The 14226-nt window shown below is 40.2% G+C and overlaps 1 protein-coding gene across 1 annotated transcript; it reads right to left on the bottom strand.

The window, feature by feature from the left end:
* Nucleotides 1-728: 728 nt before the first annotated feature.
* On the bottom strand, nucleotides 729-9326 carry pif1 (PIF1 5'-to-3' DNA helicase homolog (S. cerevisiae)). The gene is made up of 13 exons (XM_066692379.1): nucleotides 9244-9326; nucleotides 7878-8459; nucleotides 7473-7602; nucleotides 7133-7258; nucleotides 6202-6355; nucleotides 5791-5899; nucleotides 5241-5347; nucleotides 4235-4374; nucleotides 3994-4100; nucleotides 3673-3760; nucleotides 3207-3352; nucleotides 1343-1534; nucleotides 729-1046 (listed from the first exon to the last, which is right to left on the bottom strand). Exons 2-13 carry the CDS (start codon nucleotides 8436-8438, stop codon nucleotides 993-995), a joined length of 1914 nt encoding a protein of 637 aa, XP_066548476.1. The 5' UTR covers nucleotides 8439-8459; nucleotides 9244-9326; the 3' UTR covers nucleotides 729-992.
* Between the last annotated feature and the right edge of the window lie 4900 nt (nucleotides 9327-14226).

Below are 14226 nucleotides of genomic sequence, written 5' to 3'. Positions count from 1 at the left end.
ATTGTTCATTGTTTGAACACCTTTGCAGAACAGGTTACACTGGATAAACATTAAAACTTCCCCCAATCCGTACACTACTATATGCAGAGGGTTTACAATTTAAATTAAGACCTTGATTTAATGCAAGAAAATATTACTACTGCTATAGTTACATTTTCATATTAGTAGTAGTAAGTGTATAACAAATTGACACTCCTTTTTATTGTGCTCTAACAAAGTAGGATTACTCCAGTTGCTAATCTGTATGCACATAATGGGCACAGTGTTTATCCTTATGTGACACACAATAAAAATGCATAATTGCTTGTGCGACAGATCTACACATTGAGTCACTGGTCCATTAAATGTCACACTTCATGTAGAAAGTAGCCTTCACTGGGAGCATTCAAATCCATACAGCAAACCAGTGCTTATGGTTTTCTTTTTAAAGATTACTGCTAATAATTGGACATTTGTGCTATGAGCCAAGGATTCAGTGTCGCATTTCACGCAACACAATTAAAAGTCCTAAATGACAAAGACGTGTGGTGATGAAACTCAAGAGGTTTTAGCTTGCATGCAAATGCCACGAATGTTTTTGAAAACGGTCTTTATTTACAAAAAAAAAGTAAAAAACAGTTCAGTCAGAAGATGCCTTTTTAAAAAAGTACAAATATATACACCTATATACTGCCTTTACACATTTCTAATGTGGAAAAACCTAATGTAAAATCATACATACATTAAAACATTTAAATAGTCTTCGTATTCAAAACATCAATGGGGAATGAGATGGATTGCACTGAATATGATCTCTTCAGTCTCATTACCGATGTAAATACATTCATTACCATGATGTAGTGATTCAAATGCATACTTTGGTATAACATTTGATGGAAAAGTGCATTTCAGATGTAAACATGACTGGATTAAAAAAAAAAAAGGATCAGTTTCTGTACATGTAAATGCATACAGTGCAGAGATACTGCTCCTTGCTCTTGGAGCAGATTCGGTCATCGATATTCATTTTCCTGGTTCGCTCTCTCTATGTACTCATCCATTGAGGCCTGCAAGACAAATGGGTGCCATTGTAATGCATGGATTTATGAAACTGTAAAGATAAAAAGAGCAATAAACCCAGATGGTATAAGTCTGCATGTATTGGATACTCAGGATATCAACAATTTGTTCAAATAAAATAAGTTCTGAAGTGCTGTCTGAAGCATCAGAAAAATCAGCTGCCAAAAGACCTTCCTCACTCAACTCATCGCCAATTACCGACAACTCAGAACTTGGGTGAGAAACTTTTGGTACATCTCAATTTAACACTGTATTGTTGTCGAAATCCAGGATGGTCTCCTACCTGCATGAGGAGGCGCTCTTTCCTCAGCCGGCGATAAAACTGCAGCACTTCTGGGTCGGCCCTCACCACCCGGGGGTCGAAGTCCATGACCCGGAGCCCCTCCAGACTGCGGGCACGCGACAGGGCCACGTATGCCTGCCCGCTCTCGAACACCCGCGACAGAGAGATCTCCACACAGTCCAGAGTCATCCCCTGCACATGGCACGGTACACACGGACAATCAGTACAGCAGTTCAGGAGTTTTGTAGAAAAATATGTGTCAGAACCTTGCAACCTGCCCTTAAGGAAGTGTTGAAACTATTAGTATCTAGTATAGATTAGTCAGCAGCTAATTTGATGTTAAATTGTGAGTTTCTGTTTGCCTTTACTTTCTTAAACAAATTTTTGGATGGTTTATATAGTAAATCAGAGTTTGTGGGGCACATAAGAACCTGTGTAGGAATCGGACAGATATTTTATAAACCAGATTTAGAAAAGTCCATGGTTGTGCTTATGGATGCTATCAAACCAAATTAAATGCATAGATTTGTACAAGCGTCTGCAAAACATTGGCCAGATTTGATCAGTTTCATTTCCATAGGCAGCACTAGTGATAAGACAGGGCAGCCATATAAATAAGGGTAACTGTCTTGGCTTCCCATTGGTGCACAATGACCAATGAACATTCACAGCGAAAGGAGATGCTCCATCATCATTATTCTTCACAGACAATCCAACACAGGGCAATTTAATAGGAGTGTCTGGGTCTGTGACCCGAAGGGAAGAAATCACTTCAGCTCTTCTTGCAGCACATGCACTAACTAGTGCGGTGACGGAAAATACTAGACAGTCTTTCCAGGAAGCCATTCTGAGTTTAAACACAAATGTAGAGGTTATTTATGTAGGCCTATACTTTCAGATTTATGAGTACTTATATGGTGATTGAGGCAAGTATATTGTTGATTATATATCTATTTAAAAATCTGTGAAAAGCTGTACATTTTAAATCATGCCTAGTCATTGCACTCAGTACCAATGAAGTACCCAGTTTCTCCCCCCTCATTTTAAAATAGTATTCATAGCAATACTTTTGAAATATATGTTGTAATATTTAGGGAAATTGAGAAAATTAGATATGATTAAAACATGAAATAAAAGGATACAGATTTAAATGTATGAAATTCAACTTCCACATAGCATTTACACAATTCTCATGCAATGCTCATTCAGGTTTGAGTCATAAGATTGCACACTAGGGTGGCAGTCAAATCTGCTGTATTCCCGTGTGCTTCATTCGGGCTCAGAGCATCTAATACCCTGTCATTGTCTGTGCCGCTAAAACCCCAGTCTATGTGTTCTTGATTTAATTAGGAACTTAATAGCTCAGCTTATGGAGGGCTTTGAAGTGACAGCAGACACCTACATGGAAACGACAGCACCCTCAGAACAATTTGGCTAATCAGCCACACAGACAAAAGCTCTTGAATAAACAGTGCCAAGAATCTTGCCTGCCTTACAGGAAAGGGGCTGGGATTCTCATCTGCGTTGTCGTAAATGCACTACTTTTATCCTTTCGCTTCCTGCTTGACCACCTCAGCGTAAAATTGGCGATATGATCGCAGAACAATCTTCGCTCAACACCCGACACAGGGAGGGCTCAATGGACTTGTTTTCAAATACATCAGCAACTCCACACAAGGCCAAATAACATCCATCTTCCCAAATGCAATGGCAGCTAGGAATAGTTTGATCTTCAGTGGGTCAGTGGACAGGAGATCAAATTTTCAGTGTGAGTGTAGGAGGAGTGAGTTAAAAAGCTGGTTTCCTTCTGTGTTGACCCCGATCGAAGCAGGTCCGTCTGCGAGGTTGTACAGGAGTTTCTCACCTGGCTCTTGTGGATGGAGATGGCCCAAGCCAGTTTCAGAGGGAGCTGCTGGCGGCTGAGATACAGGCCACCCCCCGCCTTGAACATCCAGCGCTCCGGCTTCATGGCCTCCGTCAGCCCACACAGGAAACGCACCCGTGGCAGGCCTGAGGGAGGAGGGGAGCAAGGGATCAGACAGACACTACAGCACAGACATGGAAATGCTCTCGCCAAAAAGTAATCCTACGTTTCAAAGGAAAGGAACCCATTCAGCCCATCTTTCACCTTGTATGCAGGGTCTGCCAACATAACCTAGCAGGGTGATCACAACACTTTGGTCCCTGAGCCTCACATAGCTAGAGCGGAGATGCTCATCAGATTGTGTGGACATGAGCACGTTTCTGCATCAGTATTAAATCCCCATCTTTCAGCACAAGTTCTCCCTTACGTGTACATTCACAATCACATGTTGGTGAGCGAGTCCTACCTTTGTTTCCAGGCTCGAATCCCACGACCACACCCCGCGCTCCGTTCACGAGGCCGCGTTGGACATCCAGGTTCTTCGTCAACATCACCTGCCACCAAGAGACATGTTTAAAGACTGTGGGATGCACTTGAGCCATTTGTACAAGTTTCACGTTGGTTTGGCAAGAAGGAGCACTATGATACCACTATGGTTTAACCGCTCCTGCAATATTGTGTCCTTCTATAGATTCTCATGTGCTGAAGACATCCTCTACACCTCTTGTGTTTTAGGTCATGTACCAGAAGCAGGAGTTCAGTCCAGAGTGGGACAGCATCCGCTTACCTGAGCTCCCACTTTCAGCTGCAGTACCCGACCCACAGGGCTCTGGGCATCAATGTGCTTCACCAGCTGGGGGTCACTGTCCACGGCCTCAAACACCCGAACTGCCCCTGTGACAAACACACCAACCAGTTAGGATGGGGCACAGAGGGATAGCTCCCAGAACATGCCACACACAAAAGGCCTAGAGGAAGGATTGTCAAGTATACAACTTAATACAGTAGATAAGCAGACTGAATCTTACCCAGTAACTGCTCAAGTTTCCTCTCATTGGTCAGCTCCACATCATCTTTGTGTGTGCACAGCCTGGTTGCCAGGATACCATCTCTCTCAATTGTGTGATACGCAGTTTCCATGAGCCGGGCTGTGACATCTTCTGTGACCCTGAGGGAGATGGGGAAATCTCTGGGTAAGAGCAAGATCCATCTTGGTCAAATTAATTTTCAAACCATAGATCCAAAATGGGAAGCTTAGAAGGGATAAGCAGTTGTAGGTTTGTACAAAATTAAGTTTGGTCAAAAGAAGCCTTGGAAAGACATGTAAGCTAATTAGTCAAGATCTGAGGAACCCTGGGCTGAGATATTGAACAGAAGTGCAGGCCAGAGGTCTGTAGGGATTAACCAACAAGTGATGAGATACAGTCAATGACAGTATAATTTATAGACTTGAGACTTTTCAATGGGGAAAAAAAACAACAGGCAAAACCTCAAAGCTTCTAGATCACCTTCAAAACCCTAGAGGAATCAGTCCTCAGATTCAAGTAAATGAATATGGAATACACTTCATAAGAAGCAGATCTACAGTGCTTGAAGGATTAAGAGATGCAGTGACACTAGTGGCCTGCACAAATCAATGATCTGCTGTCAGGCAATGCATCCCATTTGTCAGCTTGAAGTTAGAGGAGGTCTCAAGTCATTTTATTGAGGTCTACATATTAGGGGATCTGAATGGGCTGCATTTTTTTGTATCCATTAGTCTATGCGAGACAACCAGTAAAATAACTAATCTGATGGAATTAAATATAAATTAAGCATAAAAAACTAACTAAACTACGCACTTTAGTGAAAGGCACATTACCGGCCAGATTCGAAAAATAATTCAAATTTGTAAAGAAAAGGTTTATTTCAGTGAAGCCATCTCTACAGTAATGTCTCAAGAAACAATGACCTATACAACACGGCCCTTGGGCTGCTCCCACACACACACTAATCGAGTAGGTGGCACAAAGGTATCTGGGGAACTCTACCAACCTGCCCACCCTCACCGCCTGCAGCAGGGAGATGAAGGACTTGTCCGTCTGTCTCCTCACATCCGTCAGCTCCATATTCACATGAATACACTTCCGCCAGCTCTTTGCCTAGAAGTACACAAAATGTTAGTGGTGCCTGGCAAATTAATACGCTGCAGACCTGTCATGCAAAAAATTGTGATTTTTGAAGGAATGACCCAAGATTGAAGGCTAAAAAAAATATATAAAAATGAGTCTACACAACTTCCAATTTCACATAACATCAATCAAGATTAAAGCCGAAGGACACCAATTGTTGCCTTGTTTGTATATCTTTCACAAATAATCTTGGAAAAAATTGTAAAACACTGTCCCAATCTTACTGATAAATATTTAAATACTACACAAATCTTTAGTTATAATTGATTATGGACTTTTTAATTCAATACATTGATTATGTATATTTTGGGGGATTCAGCACTAGAAATAGGCATACTATATTATTTACATTTTTGTGATTTAGTGTAAATTATAAATCCCACCCACCCCCGCCACACCCCATGACCTCTGACCTGGAAGCAGAACTTTGCTTTGCCCTTGCTGACTGGAGGAAGCTGCAGGAAGTCTCCACACACAATGAGTTGGATCCCTCCAAAGGGTTCAGTAGACCTCTTGATGGACCTAGAGCCCCAGCAGAGTGCCAGGCAGGGAAGAAACACAGACAAATGTTTATTTGCTAAGCATTGCTGAACATCAAGAGGAAGCCAATAAGACTCCCACTGCACTATGATACGTTTCAGATTTGAGGATGTATTGCTGGGTAGAAGAATACGAAAAATGTCCAGATAGAGTTGCAGTTAATAAAAAGTCTTTAAAAAATAAATAAAAATAAAACATGCAATATACTACAATGTAATTGGTGCATATTTGTCTCTGTTCATCAAAAGGGAAAAATGTTCTACTACACAAAAAACAAGTGTTACCTGGCTATGGCCTCCAGCTTGTCAAAGTACTCCCCCTCCACCATGGAAATCTCATCGATGATGAGGTGGCGACAGCTGGTCCAATGCTGCAATACCCCCGGGCGCTGAGCCAGGTCCACACACTGCTCCAGAGGGGCTGAGCCCGACCCAATACCTGACACACACAGAGAATTGAGCTGTGACACTGCAGACAGAGCAATTAGTCGGGCTACCTAGAGGACAGCATTTACTTTTACATTTGTTTTGCTCTGAAGACTAAATCAGCATCTCATAATAAAGTATGATTCTGGATATGCATTATTAATAAAAAAAAAAAAAATGCCTTTAATGATTGGTAGAATATATTTAAAGGCAGAAACGAGTTTCTCAAGGCATAATTCAATCAAGTGTTTGTTAAATCAATTCCAAGTTCAATTTAAAAAATAGTATTCATGGATTCTGAATTAATTTAAAATGTAATGACTATGGGAAAAAGAAATGAGAGCAATTAAGTACTTGACAAGAAATATTTGTAACAGTCTAGAAAGGAGCATCTTTCAGAAATAAAGGAAGTAGCCCATTTCAAATCACAGTATCACACAAAAAAAATGCACTCTATTGGAAGGGAAACATTTTAAACTGAGAGGGATTCATCCAGATGTCCTGTAGAAAGGTGATATTTTGGTTTGGACTTGAATGATCTTTGATTGGGATAAGGTCTGAGGACCTCTCCAGTAAAAAACAACTGAAAACAGGATCCACACAGCAGAAGTGGGCTAAGCCATAGGAGACAACTAGCTAATTATGAGGACAATAGCTTTTCACATTCAGCATCAATTACCAGAACCATTAGCCCTGCGAGGCAGCGTGTGAATGTAGGCCGATTTCGTCGTCAGCTGCACTAACTGGCTGTGAAACACTACGCATATGAGTCTATGGACTGCAGCCGTACCTGCGAAGGCATGGAGAGTGGTTCCCCCGATATGGCAGGCAGCCACGCCAGTGCTCGCTGTGGCATAGGTGCTTTTAGGGGGCAAGGATCCCACAATCCTCTTCAGTAAAAAAGATTTACCCGTACCTGTAAGGAGTGCACATGTTTTTACAATGCATTATGTTTTCTGAAATTAGGTTATAATATCCTATAATGTACAGAACACGTTTTTTCAGCTATTTGATCAGTGGGAGATATCCTGCCCCAAAAAAGATTAATCCAAGGTAGAGTACATGCAGTACATTACAGCTGAGGTTCAGAAGACAGCGAGCTGTATTAAAGGTGGTGTCTGAGTCAGTACCAGCACTGCCTGTGAAGAACACATTTTTCCCACTGAGGACGGCGCTCAGAACCATGGTCTGCTCTTTGGACAGCTTCCTCGCCACTGGCAGAGTCAGGACAGGCTTCTTAGCAGGGTGCAAAGCTTTTACCTGGGACGAACAGAATTAGAATAATTTATCCAGGTTATCCAATTTTAACATCTAAATTCCATAACAGAGACTCCGAAATCAGGCAAACTTCTTACACCACTGGGGCACAGATTAACCGAGACTAAGGATCTCAAATGGTGGTGGAATTCTACACACCAATTTAGAAGTCAAACAAAGACCACAGATCGAAAAAAGTATAATCTAGGGAAGGGGGGGAGCACTACTTTTAAATTTAGGCAATCAAATCAATTTTTTTGGAGAACTTGGTCACTCACGGGGCTGCTTTCTGTGGAGTCTGGTCTCTGTCTTTTCACCTGCAGGCCACCAGCTTTATTGCCATCTCTTCCCTGCAGGCCTTTACTGGGGGGCTGCAGGTTGACCTTCTCTCGCAGGGCATTAGCTTTCTGTACGTCCTTCTGCTGCAGAGGACTGATGGTCTCGAAGCTGTGGGGCAGCCCGGACAGCAGCTTGGCCCGATTCCCCAGGGGCTTGCCGGTTTGTTGCCAGGCCTGGTGCTTGATGCTCAACGTCTTCAGGAAAACACGCAGTCTATCCGGGGGGCAGTCGGAGATCAGGACTTGAATGTGGTCAGGGACTAGTCTGATGGTGCTCTTCCCATCCCGAGCGAAACGAGTGAAGAGCTGGATCTCCCGCAGTATGAAGCTTTGAGGAACTTTGCCGTCCTCAACACGAAGGACCATCTCCTGGAACTCGTTGCGCCCCAGCGTCACCACCGCCTTCCGGATGACCTGGCGCTTGGTGGTCTGGCCAGTGGCGCTGATCCGCTCCACTGTGGCACAGCACTGCAGCTCTGCGTTATCCACTCCAGGCAGCATCTCAAAAATGGAAAATGGGACCTGTAAGCGGATGCATAGGTTTACATTATATCACAAATCAATATACTGATTAGATGCATGTGTGTGCCTAATTAAAATGCAGGTAATTGATGCCCTGGGGTTAAGTATATGTAACCCCCCAAATAAATAAATAAAACAAATAAATTAGCCTGCTTAAACATCTAGAAGAGATCCTAGGCAAGCTGGCACATTTCCATATAGGAATGTAGTTTTATATAGTGTTTTAAATAAAAAAAAAAGTGTACCCAGAGACTGGCAAAGTAGAAACAGGGAAAGCTGCAATACAATTGTACTAAATATACTAAAATTAATGCAACATAACAAATAATGAGTAATACCTTAATACTATCAGGGGACATTGTGTTCATCATAAGGAAAGCTATATCTATCATATAGATACCCATTATAATAAAGTATCGTCAATCCACAGCATCATATCAGATACTTACAAATTACAATCACATTTTACAGAGAAAATCCTACATGAAACACAGTGTAGAAAAGTTTCAATTAAGGTTACATTGTAGTTTTACGTATAATCATATGGCTATACCTATTCAAAACGAATCGCTTTCCCCACTTCTTTCAGAAATTAACTGACCGTGCAGTTACTGTTTAATATGGCATTAGAAATACAGAATTAAATGGCTTTCTATGTATATATAACAAACTGCTTTAAAGTGCAAGTAAAAGCAGAATACGTAATCACTACCCAATGCATATCAGCCTAACACGCTATTCGTTTTACACAATCAAGCGAAATATATGTATTGCTTTGTCTTACCTGCCCAATACAGTACTGATATTAGCGAATTAAATTAGAAGTGCAGGACCAGCTGCGTTTTAAAACACAATGTTGTTTCAAATCTGCCGGTGCGTCCCATCGGCCAATAAACGTGGAGGCATTTAAAAAAGAAACCAATGAGAACAAGACCCATTGCGTCACACAAGAGGAGGAGTTTCAAGTGATCATGATCAGTCATTGGTCGAGATGGCGCAGATGTCCGCAGTTCAGAACAGAGCTGCACAAGTCCAGCGATCCCATTGGCGGAACAGCGCAGACCCGCCCGAAACTGCACAATCCCACGGGTCCCATTGGAGAAGTCGCGCAGAACTGCGACAATCTGCGCTACACGAACGGGACCACAGTGCCTGACTTGACAGCTAGTGTGTTTCCCAAGCCCTACTTGAATAAACCCAAGAAATCTGTAGAGAATGATAATTTTGGAAAACAGCTTTACATCATACGAAGGCATGATCATCAATATGTGCGGGCTAGTTGATCATGATTTTGTCTGTCCTACGAAAGAAAAGCATAATGACGTCCTACACACGATAGCACTTCACATGCACTGTACTCCATCTGAACAAATTAATATTGTGTGTATATTATTATTATTATTATTATTATTACCATCATCATCATAACGGCGTGTCCACCTCCTACAGGAGACCCAGGGTTTGTCTGCAAAATGTAGGATCACAGCAGCTTCACTTTCACTTTGAAAATCTAATTTTACACATCAACTAAGGGCAAAATATGATAGTCCTGTTAAGAGCATCTTTCTACATCTGCATTAAAAATACAGTGGGAATATAATGGCAAATCACAACTGCTTTAATAGTATAAAAATAAAGGAAAATACAGCCAAACTGTCATGTGGCTTCTAAAGCTTTACAGACAGCACAGATGAACAGAGTAAAGCAAAACCTTTTCATTGGACAATAACTAAAATAATACAAGTGCAAACAGTATTGCAAGTTTCGGCTAAATAGTTAATATATTTATCATGGTGAGCAGGAGATTCAGTGCATTTCTGTGGATGGGTTCTTCCAATGAACATGTCAATCTTGTCAATCTTACATTTACATCCTGAAGCAAACTTTTCATTTAACAAACTAAGTTCAGTTCACCTTGAGAACAACCTTTTATTTTTTTTTCGTTACATTCTATTTAATCTGCATGTATACCGCTAAAATATATCCCTGCATTGCTTTTCTGAAATATGTTTTCATATAAAAAGAAAAGGGAAAACCGGTTAATATATACATTTATTGAAGCATTTTCTGTAACAATATTGAATAACAGACATCCAATTAAATAAGATCACTAGCAATGTACAGTGAGGGAAAAAAGTATTTGATCCCCTGCTGATTTTGTACGTTTGACCTTAATCCCATAGAAAATCTGTGGAGGGAGCTGAAGGTTCGAGTTGCCAAACGTCAGCCTCGAAACCTTAATGACTTGGAGAGGATCTGCAAAGAGGAGTGGGACAAAATCCCTCCTGAGATGTGTGCAAACCTGGTGGCCAACTACAAGAAACGTCTGACCTCTGTGATTGCCAACAAGGGTTTTGCCACCAAGTACTAAGTCGAAGGGGTCAAATACTTATTTCCCTCATTAACATGCAAATCAAATTATAACTTTTTTGAAATGCGTTTTTCTGGATTTTTTTGTTGTCATTCTGTCTCTCACTGTTAAAATACACTTACCATTACAATTATAGACTGATCATTTCTTTGTCTGTGGGCAAACGTACAAAATCAGCAGGGGATCAAATACTTTTTTCCCTCACTGTATATTTCCCCTATCCACCGGGGGGGTGGGATGCACTCTAATTTAAGTGGAGCTCTACAGCCAGTGATGGAATGGACAGCATTATTGTTATCTGCTCCCTGGGACAGGAAAGTTAATTACAGGACTGTGGTGGTGAAGGCTGAATCTCAACATCAGGACACCAATCTCCAATAGCCCTGTCTCTCTCTACATGTTTCACCCACCTCTTTATCTAGTGGGTCTGTCTAAAAGGACACAGGTCCAATCCTTTCAGCAACAAACGTTTGAGGTTTTACACACTGATCAAGTGGTTGAGTAAAGTAGGAACGAAATATCAGCCCGTTTGAAGGTTGAACATAGCTCTTGTTTCAGGTGCTGACGCAGTGCACACACATCCAGAGTCCTTTCATGTAGCAGTCAGAGATGATACTTTATGCTACTGTTACCTCAGCCAGACATTGAAGACTTAATCACAGCCTGTTTCTTCATGTGCAAAATAAATACAAAAAATGCTGCCGTTTGACCAGCCTAGAAATATTTCCCGGCACTCAAACAAGCAATTCCCCTTTTCTGCTGCATTATCGGTGTCACTAGGCTGCCAATTCATTTTCTTACTGAAAAGCTAACGCTCTGTGGAATCATGTTGTATGAGTTACTGACCCCAGTCATTGTTATAGCTCCAATTTCTCATGTTACACATTTGCACCTTAATTAGTATTGATAATGCAATGCAATGCAGGCTGGGCTTATTTTACAGCTTCTTGTACCTGTACTTACACTGGTGGTGGGGGATTTCTGGGAAGTGTGTAGTTGCTGGGAAGACCAACTGTACATCCAGTACAGTTCAACATTAATAAAGTAATACATTATACAGTACATGCAATGCAAGATGTTCAGAAAAGTTGGTAGCTTGGATACTCAAACTAAAATGTGGATTTCTCAATCAATAAAATAAGATAAAAAGACTAGTATACTGGTAATTATAAAATAGCTTAAATAAAACAGTTCTAACTGGTCTTTTAGTTGAAACAGGCACTGTATACATATAGTAGAAATTTGTACAGGTTTGTACAACAATAAAGGGAAATTCCATGTTTTGTTTATCCTCCTTTTGAGGTGACATTTCAAATACTCCAAAGTATATTGCACCACATTCACTCTCATAATTGAATGGATTTAATTTAGCACAGATTGAAATATGCATCTGGGCACGTATCGCCAGTGCTTAGGGTGGCTACGAGAGCTGCATATTACATTAAAATGTTACAAGCCTGCATAGCATTTGTGCCGGCATTCATCTTGGTGTCTACATTTTTGTTTTCCAAAGATGACATGCAAATATAAATGAAATGTCATCTTTCACAAAGTTAGAGTAATTTATTTACAGGGGATTCTTAATCCATTCTCTTGCAAGAAACAAAACCAAACAAATTATCTTTGCAAAAACGTCATCAAATTGACATTTGTAAATACAGTCATTATTCCCACTTGTAGAACAAATTGAGCTTTACCAGAACAACTGACTCAGAACGAAGCTATTATTGTCTCATTTTGTCAAGGTTTCAAAGTTATATGAAACCCCGTTGAGGGCAGAAGGGCAGAATGCCCCTGGGGGACATCACTTGATTCTGTTGAACGCGATGAATTGCATGTCATATAATCATATTGCTGGAGGATTCTTTACACCTAGTGATTGTTAAATAAACAGCCAAGTAGACAGCTTGATAATTGTCAGAATAGACAGGTTAGGATTAGCCTAGGAGTTTATTCACCTGCTTCCACTACCAAATTATCAAGAAAATGCATGCTATTTAAATATGAAATTCCCCAACACCACAATCTCTCATATTTACAGACATGCATGGAAAACCAATTTTAAAATGACTGGGGACACACAAATCCTCCAGGAAGAGACTGTATGGTCCCAGTGATTAGTTTAATTCTTAGTTCCACATTCACACTTTTCAACCTCACATTTTATTGGAATGTAACCTGTTTTTCATATATTACATTTCTCTGTATATCTTACAGCTTCGTGTTGCACATCTCAGTTGGGTAGAGAATAGGTTCTTGGTATGGAGAAAAAATAATAAATACATTAAAACAGTGGTTCCCAAACCGGTCCTGGGGGACCCCCTACCCTGCTGGTTTCTGTTCCAACCGAGCTCTCAATTACTTAATTGAACCCTTAATTGTACTAATAATTTCCTAAATCAGGAGTAGGGGTTACAAGTGAAGTATAGAATTATATTAAAAAACGTACTGAAGAAACAACTATTTTCTTACACAATTTAAAAAGTAAAATCTAAGCAGACTGTTAATTCAATTAAGGTTCAATTAAGTAATCGAAAACTCGGTTGGAACAAAAACCAGCAGGGTAGAGGGTCCCCCAGGACCGGTTTGGGAACCACTGCATTAAAATATTAAAAAAACAAGCATGATAACTGTGTTTTGATTGTGTAACAAGATTTTAGCAGATTTATTCCACTTAAAACCAAACACCAGATTAGCAGAATGGAGGCTAGTAAACATGAAGTTAGTTTGTCATTGACATGAAAAGCATACTGAAAAGATCTCTTGCCAGTTAGAGACTTAAACTTGCTCAGCTGATTAGGGATATTGGGCTTGATTCATCAAAGTGTCAGTATTTAGAATTGTTTCAGATTTTTTTTTTCTAACCATGACTACACCTTTTTCTTCAATGGTGATCAATTAGTCTTTTTTTTATAAAAAAAATAAGCCTGAAACAGTTTTGTCATAAAAAAGACAGAAGAACTGGAAGAATATGGGAGCCAAGTCGATAATTTCTGAAATCAACACATAGCAGTTATTGCTGCAGTTTTACACATAAATAGTTGCTATTCCTGCAGAATAAGGTCCATTAATTGGAAATAAAATTAACTAAATTGACTTCTCCTATGGAACACAGTTGTTTGTGTATGTACATTTCCTGATGTGCTGTGATGTCATTATAGAATGCTGAGGTGTTATGATGTCACTGTGTCCAGCCTGTCAGAAGGAGCAGAGTTGCAGTGGAATTGATTCAATACTGACCTACTTGAGACTTACAGCAATTTATCTACACAATTTACTATTTACCGAAATATTTACTTCTAATTAACTATTGAATTTACTATTAACTGAATTATTCACTTCCTATATACTGATTACATTTACTATTTACTTAATCATTTAGTTCCTAATTATTTA

The sequence above is a fragment of the Amia ocellicauda genome, chromosome 19 (genome assembly GCF_036373705.1).
Source record: "Amia ocellicauda isolate fAmiCal2 chromosome 19, fAmiCal2.hap1, whole genome shotgun sequence".
In the NCBI taxonomy this organism is placed as follows: domain Eukaryota; kingdom Metazoa; phylum Chordata; class Actinopteri; order Amiiformes; family Amiidae; genus Amia; species Amia ocellicauda.
The sequence above is the reverse complement of the archived record's forward strand: the minus strand, read 5'-3'. Positions and strand labels throughout refer to the sequence as shown.